The sequence below is a fragment of the Nicotiana attenuata genome, chromosome 10, assembly GCF_001879085.1.
Source record: "Nicotiana attenuata strain UT chromosome 10, NIATTr2, whole genome shotgun sequence".
In the NCBI taxonomy this organism is placed as follows: domain Eukaryota; kingdom Viridiplantae; phylum Streptophyta; class Magnoliopsida; order Solanales; family Solanaceae; genus Nicotiana; species Nicotiana attenuata.
In genome coordinates, this window is record NC_031998.1 from 14927518 (window position 1) to 14942495 (window position 14978).

General features: G+C 35.7%; 1 protein-coding gene across 1 annotated transcript; it reads right to left on the reverse strand.

Moving 5' to 3' along the window:
- On the reverse strand, nucleotides 11018-13048 carry LOC109233849. Its single transcript, XM_019399702.1, has 7 exons — nucleotides 12896-13048; nucleotides 12686-12778; nucleotides 12397-12579; nucleotides 11922-12077; nucleotides 11757-11810; nucleotides 11519-11650; nucleotides 11018-11439 (listed from the first exon to the last, which is right to left on the reverse strand). Exons 1-7 carry the CDS (start codon nucleotides 13001-13003, stop codon nucleotides 11404-11406), a joined length of 762 nt encoding a protein of 253 aa, XP_019255247.1. The 5' UTR covers nucleotides 13004-13048; the 3' UTR covers nucleotides 11018-11403.

Sequence of the window (14978 nt, forward strand, 5' to 3'; positions counted from 1 at the left end):
ACGTGTTTTCTTTTGAAAACACACGATTAAGGATGTTACGTGTCAAGAATCCCGGAGGATTCAAACAACAATGGCTGGCCAGAGTTCGTTCCATAGTCAGTAAGCCTCTTGTTCATTTCTTTGCTGATTTTGTTGACTTGTTTGTTTAGCTTTAATTAGGGTTTGTTTTTTCCTGCAATTAGGGCTATAGAGTTTCAATTTGACTGTTGTTTGGATAGATATATTTTGATTCTGGTTAGCTTTTGATTATGTTAATTGTTACCTGTTGTTCAAAATTCTGACAGATTAGTTTCATGATTAGCTGTAGTTTTGTTTAGATCATTTGAATTTCCATAATTGGTATTAGCTAGGGTTAATTAGTTCAATTGGAAACTGGTTAATTAGGGCTTTTCTTTAAATTACTGTTTAAGCCTTAATAAATTTAGGTTTCAGGATAAATTGGTTAAGTGTAATTAAAACATGTTGGTAATTCTAGGAGAGGTTTGAGGGTGTTTTAGGGATTGAAAATGGCATGTTTTGCCAAATGGGTAATTTTAGAACCAAGGTAAGGATAGAATAGGAATTGTAATGGGTATAGAACCTTCTAGGATGGACTATAGTGCAGGTTTCAGTAAAATTAGGGTAGTTGCTTGTGTAACAAGTCAGAAAATAAAGGGTAAAAATAGAATTAAAATAGGGACTAATAGGAAAAGGGAAAATCTGAAATTGGACCCTAAGTTCACCTATAAATAGGCATTCATTTGCCTTGATTCAGAAGTTTTGGGAGCCTCCAAAAGTTCCCCCAAAAGTTTCCTCTTGAATTTCAGGCCTGATTCTAAAATTTAAGCTTTCAAAAATCCAAAAACAGTAGATAATCGATAAAAATCCAAAAAAAATACATTACTATTCCACCAGATAATTCAAGTTAGTTTGAATTCTAATTGCTGAGATCTATTCTTCTAGTTTCAAATTTCAGAGATCCATTAGTTTGATTCTAGAGCAATTTTCAAGTTGGATTGTTTGATTTTGGATAATTTCTGGTTCGTTGAGATTGTTATGGGTCAATTCGAGTAGATTTGAGATAGCTAATTGGGTGTCTAAAGTATTTTGGCACTGCTGGGATTATTTGGTCTACCCCGTTTGATTTTCAAAACACTCCTGGACTTCGAGTTTGATTTGGCATTACTGCTGCTTCTCATTTCTGCTGCTGACTCCTTTCTTCTGCTTTGCTCCAATTCCAGGTACCCTTGTTATCTCTAATAGCATGAAGCTTCACTCAATGTACCTGACACTTGTGAAATCCAAATGATGAAATTTCCCTACCATACAACTCCGTTTTGCTTTCATTATTAGTTCAACATGTAGTTGTAGGTTCATTACTGATTTATGTTAATTAGAACTGTTTGGATTCGTTTCAATTGAACTGTAAGCCTTTGGGACTGTTGATTCTAAGACTGTGCTAGGTAGGATTATTAGACTCCTTTTGTAAAGGACTGTGAATTAATTTGAGTTCAATTGTGAATAGCCTGAGATCTGTCTAGTGGTGTTGGGTTCGATGTAAATTGGTGCTGCTTTCCATGTTGCCATATTACTTTAAAAATAGGAATCAAAAGCAGTTAACAATATTGGAATATACTAGCCTGTTAAAGCTGCTATAAAACAACGTGTATTGGTCTTAAAGTACTCTTAAGTGTTAGGTGTTACATTATTGCAGGGTTAATTGTTGGACGTAAGTGTTAACAGGAGTAAGAGGATTTATAAGTTAATCTTTATTAATTGATATCACATTTTGAGTAAAGTTGATCATCAAGCCCTCCCTCTTCATTTCTTTGATAATCAATGGGGCTTTCGGTTCATGGTGGCTGGATTGAAATACTGGGCCTTAAAAGTTTGGCCCATGAAGTATACAAATACTGTTAGGTTACCTTGAGAGCTGGCCCAGCGCAGGGCTTCTATTGTTGCTCTTGGGCCCAGGTCTAAAACCTTTAAAAATTATATTAGGAATATAGAAGTTGATTCACAAATATAAAATTGGGCTTTGAATTAGGTAACAAGTTCGAGCTAAAAGGGTCTTCCCTTTTTGTTTGAAATTGAATTTGAATTTAAGGCCCAGATTTATAAATGTGAATTAACCAGTTGTCTTCTTTTGAGACAAATTCAATAAAAATCATAGTTAATTTAGGATTAGCCTTTAAATAAAAATGATGAGATGAGCCTCGTTAAACCAGATAAATAAACCACGGGGCCCTCAATAAATGTCATAAAATACTTAGAATTCGGGTGAGCTGTTTAGCGAATTTCACGGTTTTTCCCAAAGATAATAAAAGCGTAGTTGCTTTAGGCGCGTATTTTAATAATATTACCTTCCTTAATGCGGGTGCACATTTATGTGACCCAAATCTAAATCTCAACGAAGTCGAAATGCGTCAAAAGCCACGGGTGCACTGGTGTGACGTGGTTCGAGATACATTTTCACGACGTTGCAATTCTTATTAAAAAGAAATAAAATAAAAGCGGTTAAAATAAAAGGCACATAGGTTAGAATATGTTTAAAAAATCGGATAAAAGCAAATACAACAGTTGAGCGACCGTGCTAGAACCACGGAATCCGGGAATGCCTAACACCTTCTCCCGGGTTAACAGAATTCCTTACTCGGATTTCTGGTTCGCGGACTGTTGACAGAGTCATAATTTCCTCGGTTCGGGATTCAACCGGTGACTTGGGACACCATTAATCTCCCAAGTGGCGACTCTGAATATTAATAATAAATCCCGTTCCGATTGTCCTTTAATTGGAAAAACTCCGTGACACCCTCACAGGTGTAGCAAAAAAGGAGGTGTGACAGATATCATAGGGGTTTGAGTTGAATTTTCCTTCGGTGTTTACATTGTTCCTGCGTAGTTGTTGTTGTTCTTTATATCTGTGTTGCTTTCACTGTTGTACATTCTTATACTATTTTCTGTTCTACACTATCAAATCATATCTTTTATTTGACCTCAGTAGGGCCCTGACCTTCCTCGTCACTACTCAACCGAGGTTAGGCTTGGCACTTACTGAGTACCGCTGTGGTGTACTCATGCCCTTTCTGCGCATGTTTTTCATGTGCAGATCCAGGTACCTCTACTCAGGCATACCATTCTTGAGGCGAGGCGATTCTACGGGACTTCGAGGTATATTTGTCGCGTCTGCAGATCGAGGAGTCTCTTTCTATTCCTGCATTTTAGTATTTAGCCCTTCTGTACTTTTTGTTCTTGTTAGATATTCCGGAGATTAGAGCTATGTAGTGTTATCACAGCTTGTGGATCCGTGAGTTTTCGGGTTTTGGGATAGTGTATAAGATTTATTGAGGAGTTGTGTGTATATGCCGAGCAACATTTAAATATTGTTTCCTTCAGTTATTTTTGGCGTTTGACTATTTATTCCGCACGTTTAGGTTATTTTCCGCATTGTTAGGCTTACCTAGTCGTAGAGACTAGGTGCCGTCATGATAGTTCATGGAGGGTGAACTGGAGTCGTGACAAAAATAAGCTGGAAGACCAACTCAAGTGGTTGGAGCAGAGAATACTAGGTGGTCGTGACTAAAGAATGACATGTACGTGTTGAGCGTAGTAGTGTATCTTTATGTTTCCCTTGTCATGTATTTTCATTAGTTGTAATGAATTTGTGTTATGTTAGGTTTGCTATGTTTGTGTTTGTGTTGTACTGTTAAAATAAAATTGTTGTTAAAATTGTTTTAAAATAAAATTCTTGCCATTATTTACATAATGTAGTATTTACACAAAATACAAACAAAAAAAAATCAATGAGTCCCACAGTCTGTGTGCTTGCCTCTGGCCTGAGGCGCATCCCCTGTCGCCCGGATACACTATCAGGATCATCCTCATCACGTCACTCTTTATGTGAGGATGCGCAGCTTCATGATCGTCAGTACAGCTGGCAAGATAGGTAGAAGGGGTCGTCGGTCCGTCAGCAACCTACAAAACAATTACTAAGCTTAGCATATGAAAATGTATATTAGTAATGTACGTGTTAAGTCAAAATTATTTTCTCACCATGGTCTCGTCGGGCTCCTGAGAAAAAGCATCCGTGGTGTCCTCATCATCGCATACAGTGGGATCTGTGATGGGCTGGGACGAAGCCTTAATAAGAAAATTAAAAATTAATTTATGGCAAATTATTAAGGAAAAAAAACAAATTAAAATTTAACAGTAATACAAACATACCTGCGCCTGTGATAGATCCGCATCAACCGCCGGGGATGAGCCTAAACTCAACCTGCGCCCACCATCCACGTCTTTGGTCGGCCGATCCTCAGCTGCGGTAGATGGGCCTGAAAAGAACTGCTCTACATCTTCGTCGAATGTACCCGTGATCAACAATGGATCTGACGGGGTGACATGCGATGCTGGCAGATCCAGCTGAAGGATATATGACGGCATTCTACTGGAAGGCTCGTCTAGCTGAGGGAAATAACCCGGCTGATCATCTCCAAGATCCTCATCAAGTGCCTCAACAGGTGGGTCAATAGGTGCCTCACCGCCCCCTTGCTGGGGACCGCCTTCTCGCCGTCCCCCATGACCCCGTAGGGCACCCCTACCTCGTAGGACAGCCCTGCCTCGTGGGGCAGCCCTGGCTCGTGCCCGACCCCTGCCTCGGACAGGCCTACCCCGATGGTTCTGCTCTGGCGCCACGTACTCAGCAACGTGATCTAACCTCTCGTCCTCTCTGGCTTGCTGCAGTGTCCAGAGATCCAGCTCTACCACCTGCCGGCCATACTCAAGGAGTGTAGGATTATCGGCATGCTGCTGCATCTCCTGCCCCAACCGGTAGACTAAATGATGACCAATAGCCTGCACAACATTTAAAATATTAATTACATAACGCTATATCACAGTTATAAGTATGGGTTCCAACAAAAACATACTACTGCCTCCGGGCATATGGTCTGAACCGACCGCTAGCTTGATGAACGGGGTTCCCGATCATCAGTCGGGTGTGACGGCGGTACCATGACTTATACATCTCAATAGTCGCCGCCTGGATCTGTGAAGGTGGTGGTGGAATCAGGTCCTCTCGCTGCTCCCAAGTATGGACCTGCGCCTCTTGCCATGCTACAAATGCATCGTCCACCCTCGAACGATCATCCCGCTAATAATGTGTAGCCTCCCATGCAGGCTCCCTCGGTATAGTCTACGGACGGTAAAACTAGCAAACTACCCGCTCTATGGCATGATGCTCCACAACATCGAGGCACATCAGCGGGACGGAAGTGCTCCAAATCAGTCGACCGATAGAGCAATAATCGGGCAGGCCAGCTATCAACTCGTTGCTGTATGACGTCCAGATGAACTATCAAATAATAACATAAAAATGAGTATGCGCAACACAAGTGAATTTATAACAAGTAAGTTTAGGTACATATTTACCTGTGCAGCCTCCAGCATATCCAACACATCCCTGACAAGGGGGAGATTATGATGAGCATCAATGGCTCGGTAGTTTCCACGCTGGAGAACCCACCTCCTAGCTAGAGGGAGTAATGAAGGTGCTACATCCGGAGGTAATGGTGGTAGAGGTGGCTGTAATGGCAGTAACCGCTCCCAAGCCCAAACCTAACAAACAAAGTCGACGGGAAATTTAAGAGTAATTTTGACTATATTGAATTGGAAGTAATGAATAGAGTATTCGAATATGTTGTCACATGTAGAAGCGGCAGAAAATCACATACGTCGCTATGGGTGCCCATGCTAGCCCGGCACATAATCCTGTACAGGTAAGCGAGAACAGCAGCACACACGCTGTACTAGGGTAACTCATCTAGCTACTGAAGTTGATGTAGAAATCGCATACTCACTAGATTTCCCGAAGTATTCGGGAACAAGACACCCCAAAAAGAAGGAGCAGCGCCAAACTCGTGTACCGGTGAATATGTAGATCCTCTGTCTCGCCGGTGATGTCGGGGTGCAATACCTCCAAATGGTGTCTAATAGCTGTCACAGCAAGGCGACTGCCCCCTCTAGCTGCATCCTCACCCTGTGGCCTGAAACCAGTAAACTGTTGCAGCAAGTCCAAATACTAAGCACGCGTCATAGATCTCATATACTGAGGCAGTGCAACGGCCAGTCCATCAGCAGGCAGCCCAAATAAAACCTAAACATCCTGAAGCGTGATGGTGGCCTCGCCAATGGGCAGGTGAAAAGGGTGTGTCTCTGATCGCCACCGCTCTATCATCGCCGTGATCAGAGACCAGTCAAGCTGCAGCCGCCCAATCTCAAAAATCCTATAGAAGTCTGTATCACGCAGGCGCTAGACTACGTGAGGATCGAAAGCTCTCTCCCTCTTAAAGTCCCACACGTCGTCCACTCTCCTGGCGGGGAGAGTCTGCTTCACTCTCTCTCTCTCTCCCATACATAGGCGGACCTATGATCGCCCTGTAACATTAATATCTTATCCGAGAAAGGTCCAGGATGCACAGGCGGTACGTCCATGTCGTCTACCGTAAATTAAACAATATTAATTGTGTGTTGGTGTTATAATAATTAATATTTAATTACTTTATTGGACACAGTATATATCTATGGGTTCCAGGCTCGATATTTGAGGCCAGTAGCACCAAGCTATCCTGAATTCTTTTGTGTGTCAATTTTAATATTTTTACAATTTTGTTTGTCTTATAATAATTAATATTTAATTATTTAATTGGACAGATTATATATCTATGGGTTCCAGGCTCGATATTCGAGGCTCAGCAGCACCTAGCTATCCTTAATTCATATGTGTGTCAATTTCAATATTTTTACAATTTTATTTGTGTTATAATAATCAATATTTAATTATTTAATTGGACAGATTATATATCTATGGGTTCCAGGATCGATATTTGAGGCCTAGTAGCACCAAGCTATCCTGAATTCTAATGTGTGTGAATTTCAATATTTTTACAATTTTGTTAGTTTTATAAATTAAATAATTAGTATTTAATTGGACAAAGTATATATATCTATGAGTTCCACGCTGGATATATAATTTGACGGCATATATTAATTTGTTAGTTCAGTGTGTTTGTTTTATAAATTAAATAATTAATTTTTCTAAAGTATAATTGGATAGAGTTTGTAGTTAGGAGGTACTTAAACTACAGAGATTCTACTCTAACGGTGTGTTTGGTGTGAAGGAAAATATTTTCCGGAAAATGTTTTCCAATTTTCCCATGTTTGGTTGGCTTAAATATTTTGGAAAACATTTTCCTTATCAACTCATTTTCCTTCAATCCGAGGAAAATATTTTCCTTATCAAGAGAAGGGAAAACATTTTCCAAAACTGCTTCTCAACCTTCCCCACCCTATCCCCCTACCCACCCCCCACACCCTCCACACCCAAACCCCACCCCACCTCTCTCTCCAAAAGGATTTTTTTTCAAAATTTCAGTTTTTTTCCGTCACCACCCACCCTGCTATCCCCGCCAAACCCTACCCTCACCCCCACCCCCACTAAAAAAGTTTTTTTTATTTTATTTGTAATTTTCAATTTCTGTTTTTCGTTTTCTACCACCCCCCCCCCCCCCCGCGGAAAAAAAAGATATTTTACTTTTTTTTAATTTCAAATTTCTATTTTTTATTTTTCTGCCACATACCCCCTGCCCCTGCCCTCCCCCCCCCCCCCAGAAAAAATATTTTTTTAATATATATTTTTAATTTTAATTTTTTCATCTGTCAGCTTACAGGTTCGAAATTTTACAAGTTCCAAAGTTATGAGTTTAGAGGTTTATGTGTTTGAAAGTTTACGGGTTTAGAAAATATAAAGTTTACGGGTTCGAAAGTTCGTGGTTTTTACGTAAAAAAAGTAAAGCAACACTTTAGTTGCTTTGGGTTGTGTCAATTTTTAGAGACTTGGGGAAGGGGGGCGAGGGGGAGGGGTGGGGGGGGAGGGGGGAGGGGGAGGGGGAGGGGGAGGAGAGTTGTATAAAAAATATTTTCCTAAAAAAAATATTTTCTACTCTCTAACCAAACAATAGAAAATATTTTCCGGAAAATGTTTTTCACTCACCAACCAAACAAGGGAAAATAAGTGATAAAACCACTCATTTTCCATGGAAAACATTTTCCTTCATACAAAACACACCCTAAAAGGCTCTATATTTTACTATGCTAAAAGGCTCTATATTTTACTACGCTATAAGGCTCTATATTTTACTACGCTAAAAAGGCACTATTCTTTAAGAAAATAAATAATCTAAACTAAATAAAAACAACAAACATATTTTAATAACATGACATTCACGAAATTACATATAAAACAGTAAAAGAAATTTATGAACATTTTTATTAACAAGAAAATTTATTTCTCAACTTTTAACTATATTTTTAAACACTAATAATTTAATCTAGATAAAAATAACATACAAATTTAATTGCAAACAAAACACAAAACAACGTGGAAACACATTCAGGACAACAAATATGCATTATTATACGATTTTCGACATAAACTAAATCGGAATACCTCGATTTATGTTTTTTGAAATGTCGAAAATTTAAAATTTTGATCCCGAAATAAGGAAACCACAATAATTGAAGGCTTGGGTTGTATGCGGGACCTACAATCTTTACTTTTTGTGTGACGGGTGGGGTCCACTCGATTTTTTTTTTAAATCGGGGGTAGGGGGGGGGGGGTAGGACCGCTGGAAAGTGGTTGGTTTTTTTAATTGAAACCTTCTGTTTTCTGTCGTGGGGAAGAAGGATAGTTATATTTTAAAAGGCAAAACGCAGTATAATACTGCGCTTTCCTACAATGTAGTATTATACTGTGTTTTCCTAAAATGCAGTATTATACTGCGTTTTACTTTAACGGCTAAATTTTCGTTAAAAAAAACACAGTATAATACTACGTTTTAGTTAGAAAGGTAATATTTTTTTAACTGTATAAAAATATTTTGAGTCTCAAAACTAATTATTTAGGTTTCGGACTCATATATACTTTGTTTATTGCGGAATATCAACATCCTTGGTGGGACACCCAAAGCTTGTTGAGTTTTGCTGCTTGAGAATAACTGATTTTTATATGCTTAAAGATCCCAAGCAATTCAACGAAAAATAATTTTGCCGTATGTTCTGAAAAGGTTACCATAAAAAAGAGAGTAAATTTCATAGAATGTGACATATTATGTTTTCTTTTTCCAACCAAAGTCACACAATTTTGTTTTATAACAAAATATCACAACACTTTTACTATACTAACACAAAAGTCACAATGCGAAAACACAACCTTATGATGCCCCGATACTTTTTTATTTCGTATTTGAACTCAGTTTATTTTAATTAATCTAATAAATGACTACTCCGTTAAAAAAGGATCCGATTGATCTTAACAAAACCAATCTCTAGGTCTCTACTACTCTAAATCAGTTTGTTTTCTTTGTTTGGTCATATTTACTATTCTAAGATGCCTTTACCAAGAATAAAATTTTATGTTTGTTTATGTAATATAACAATGAAATGAATGCAAATTTATTTAATTACATAGTTTTTAAAATTAACAATTTGCTTGGCATATCTTGTTGCATAAAGCATGACTGAACTATTTTCAAATTGTCATAACCTACATAGATAAGAAAAAAAAAATGTGATATATCTCCCTCTCACTTAAGGAATATACTAGATGAAAGATCACTTCGCCTAATATTCAATGACATAGTATTTATTTTAGGGAAACTTATACAAATGTCCTAAATAAGTTTCAACTTATCAACCTCTAGCCATTAGTCATAAACTTACCAAACTAGGCATGCACATATAAAAGTTGAAAAACCAAATAAATAAGGTTTTTTTTCCTCAAAGAATTACATGCAACAATCTCCTTACATATTTTTAAGCGTGATTAGCAATATTAAATGCACGACGGAAAGAAAATTTCATGGATGAGGTAGCAAATAAGGTGATGAAATACAAAAAAAAATATAATATTCCAAAAATCTAAGCAAAAAAGGAACTTTTTCAATGGGTATAGTTGAAATTCATTGAAAACCTATAGATAAGTCAATATACAAAATTTGAGGAAGATTGGAAAATCAAAATTCGTAATTAAACCGAGTTCAAAAGATTCTTCCGCGACACATTTATATTAAAAATGTATCTCACACACTGGTATAATGGATATACATATGATACACAATTGATACAAATATGGTACATATGTGATACACAAATGATACACGGTGTGGTATACATATTTTGTTTTTCATGTTCAGTTTTTACTTCGAATTTTCAATTCAACCAACTCAAAGCTTCACCAAATCATCTTAAGATGTACCCAATCTAGTCTACAACACCCACTCAAAAGAAAGCAAAAATTTGACTTTTTTTTGCTACAAATAGCTAATTGGCTAATATTAGTAATATTTGGCTAATAATAGTAATATTTTATGAATTAACCAATTTTTGTAATAAGCTACTTATAAATGAACATAGCAAGTAGTTTTCTTTTATTTTATCAAATATTATTTGGTAAAGCCATACAATATATTAATTACCTGTCACAAATGAAAAAAAAAAATAGAAAAGTGGTTTAAAATGTCGGTCAATTTTTATTAGATTAAAAAGAAAAAGTAGGTTAAATGACTTAGTAGGAACAAATTTATATTTTCATATGTTTCTACTTCTGATTTCTTGCTTAATCTCACGCGTGGAATACTGCTACCCAAATTTTATTTTATTTTAGGATTTGTCTTTGGAGATTGGAAAGCTACTTAGAGTTCTTTTTCTCATACGGTATGATTTTATATGTGAATTCCTTTTGGTCTGAACTGAATTCTTTCTCGGGTAATATTTAAAACCTAAGATAGGATGGCAATGTAACCAACTACTATGTGTATATATATTTTGAGTATTTGTTACTTAAACGAGCTGCTTGAGTATGACATCAAATAATATATAGTATAGGGAATTAATTTATTAATAACTGAGACGTTAATGCAAAATACCAGTACAAGTACGACCAAAGCTTACTTATTTTTCATTTATTAATAACTGAGACGTTGATGCAAATAAGAGTAGCTTAAGTGAAAATCATTTCCTAATACTAGGCTAAACATACATGTCATTTATTTGTTAGAACCAGGACCCCCAAAAAAGACCGCATGCCCAAATTCCTTATTGGTAATTGGTTTATTAGCAACCCGGTATAGGGAGTGGGCATCTTCAAAACTTGATACCGCGGGATCCCGAGTGTTGCCAACAGAATCAAGAATTGAAATTTTGCTACAAAATGCATCTTTCTCGGTATCTACAAATTTAGGAAAACGACCAGAACCCATTGGAGGGAAAGTAGGGACTGAACTAAATGCCTCTCCACCCCATGAAGCCTGTGATGCAAAACCCTTTAATCCCGTAAAAAGCTCTGGAGGCCAAAAACCAATTTGTGTGAAATCATGAACGGAGCCACCATCTTCCATTTTTCAAATCCTGCGTATAAAAAAATGATTATGTATGCTCTTAGTTACTTTTCAGTTGAGATGAAATTTCAATATGGTATTAATCTAACCCTTTGAATGAAGAATGTCTCTTGGAATTTGCGTCCAGGTGGGGGATTTGGAAATACCATGTCCAAAGGTATTTGCGTATTTACAATTACGAATCCAGGGCAACGTGTGTTGAAGCACTGAGTTGTGCCTGCCTATGTCATAATGTAACAAATTTAATAACCTTGAGTAATTAAGGATATTTTGCTAAAGCATGCCTCACTAATATTTGAATAAATAATAATAATAAAAAAGACTTACTTTAAATAATGAGAAAAATCGAGTACGAGTATCGCCATAAAGGATTGGATCCACCTAGATCAACATATTATTCATTATCAACTTTTGCTATTCTATTGTGTAGAATTAAAGCAAGAACGGGGGATTGAATTTTACTTAGCAAAGTTACATAAAAGTAATACTTACACGCCACCCAGCTTGTATTTGGTCACGACCATTTTGTACCTTCACGATCGATGAACTCCACTGGTTCGGAAGAACCTTTGGATTATAAATACTACTTGTCGTTCCAGCTCCCGAAATCTTGAGATTTGGGTCATTTATTGTTTGTTCTAGAGCAAACTAAATGTTCAAATAAGTATAAGTAACACAAATCAATATGCTCCCATTGGTTGATAATAAAAATATACCTTTTTTGAAAAAAGTTACAAGTTCTTAACGAGGTATCAAAATAAAAATATCCCATAAATTCGAAATCTTAAAATAAATTTATAAAATAAGATGGAAATCATGAGTTGCCATAAGAGATCCAAAAGGATGGTAACAATAGTGGAGTTCCCACTTGGATCATGTTTAATTTGTTGCTATTGCATATAATTATTTCAATTTCCATCTTAGTGAATTAGGATAAACAAAAGTAGTTTATAAAGGAGCAGCTTACGTGAAAGACGCCACCAGCATAACTAGCATTAAATCTCCTTTCTCTAATGAGATCTTCTTTCGTAGTTCTTCTAATAGGAACTGTTCCCATTGGACAACCTCCATCTTTAAGCCCGATTTTTGAGGAGCTATTGGATGTTGACGATTTTTTGTTACGCTTTAATAGGGAGAGAGATGGTTTCATCTGTATGCATCATGTACAAAAATTCAAGAATCACAATCATTCTTACTTTCACAATACAAGTACTACAATAATGATAAATAATGATCTATATACGAAATAGACATACCTGAGGATGATAAGTATGATTCTTCAGTAAAGGATAATCAAATGCAGGTTGTTGATAGAAATCTACACAGTCATAAATATCTCCATATTCGGTCTACAAAATAATATAACTTGTTACTGATTTTAAGTATATAAATTATTGATGTGTAATATTTTTTTTAACTCTATGAATTACTTCGCGAACAGACCAAAACAAAGAATAAAAATCGACCTTAATAGTTTTTACTGCTGGCTTATTTAAAAGTTTTAGTTGCCTCTCCAATGCTTCATGGTCCTTCTTTGATAAGCCCTCAACTTCATCATGGTTGAGATAAACCATAATTGCAATCAAAAGCTGTATAACGCTTAGATGTATTCTTGTGGTCTTCATCCTATAAATAAATTTAAAATATATTATTAGATACAAATAAAATCATAAAATGAAATTAAACATAAAGGCAAATAAGAGAAATGGAAAACTATGATTATTGTGCAAATAGCTAGCACATGACATATAATCCATCCTTTCAAGGATGGAATTTAAGAAATAAGAGATCAACTACCTGATTTCTTTTTATGGATGGAATACTGAATGGTCCTACAAGAATAACACATGTTATATAGCAATCGTCGGGCATTTCATAATCTTGTAATTCTATTGTTTGCATTGATTTACTTTTATTAGATTGGATTGGTACAATCATTCTGTCCTTAAATTAACAGATATGAGATTTTCTCCTTAATTTCTTGCTACATATTTATGGCACAATTAGCTCGAAGAGGCAAACCTTGACGTTATGCAAATATAGCTATATATAACAAAAATCACCTATTCAATATTTAATATCAAACATATAAAGTGAATATGAAAAATCTTATTTTCTTAATGGCCTTCATTGAGTTTTAGATTATAGACTATATATAACGCATGCCTCTGGTGGTTCAAGTTTTATAATAAAAATATATTGTACTAAACAAATAACTTTCAAATGGATGAGTTTACACTTGATGCTGATTAAGTTTATTTTACACCATTTGGGCTAAAAATCAATTTTTATTAACTTATAAGATCATGATTATGATACTACCGAATAAAAATATTCTGCAACTGCAAAGATAAAGGGAAGAAAATCATAACGAATAAAAGGACAACAAAATAAACCAAGAAAATAAAATTTTGGATGGGAATGAATGGAATATTTAGCTTGTCTTTTATTGTTTATTTTGGTACTCCATTAATTTTCAGATACTATTAATCTTTGTGAGTGCAAGCGACAAATCAATGGAGATTCGTCACCTAGTAATACTACACCACGCTTATTCATCTTTTAATTTTGTAGTATTTATTTTCTGTATAACTTTTAATCACTGTCAGCAATCAAAATTAATGGAGATTGGAGAAATTGAATAATACTTTAAGATTGAATTCATAATAAAAATTGATGGTAGCAAGGTCATCTTAGTTCTGCTAAATTGTTATGTTCTTGTTACTTCATGCCAGAGAACCAGAATGATACCATAATATTCATTGTTGATTTCCTTTCAGTCTATCTGATTAATTCTTCTTACCAGTCTATCCTTAAATTAACAAATCTTGAATTTTTTCAATTCTTCTATTTTGTTAAGATTAGATCTTTCATACTATATGTTTTAGATGTTTGGATTCTTAATTATTATTCCTCTTTTAGAGGAGTTAAAATCTTATTCTTATGAGTAACTTATGCTAATATATTATGTGGATATCTTGGAGTAGTTAGTGGTATTATCATTTAATAAAGGATTAGAGATCTCAAACGTAACCTTCTCATTCAGCAAACATGGCAAGTTGGAGACGTTGACAAAAATTAAAAAAAATAAATCATATCAGCATTATGATTTGAGATTCTCATTTAGAATCATGCACCCTTCCCTTCTTAGTCTAGTTCTTCTTGTTATATCAAATATTGTAGCCTACTCAATGAAGCGGCAATCGTATCAATTTGGCTTTTTTCTTTTCTCCTTGGAGATCTATCTGACCATTACTAATTCTCTAGATTTTATGAGGCATATGAACTCATAGTTTTTTCACCAAATTAAGTATTTTATGAATTTATTTTTTATAATTGGTCTAATATCATTTGTTTTTACCCATATGTCATAAATGTTGTATGATGCATTTGGTTGAATATTGGTTTATTTTGCCAAAGGAATAGGATCGATTCCCACTTATTACTTTTTCTTTCTCTTTTCTTTAGTAGTGCATTAATATTCTAAAAATCTAAGATCTGCCAATACACACACACATACACATACATATATATAAGATCGGAAGAGCG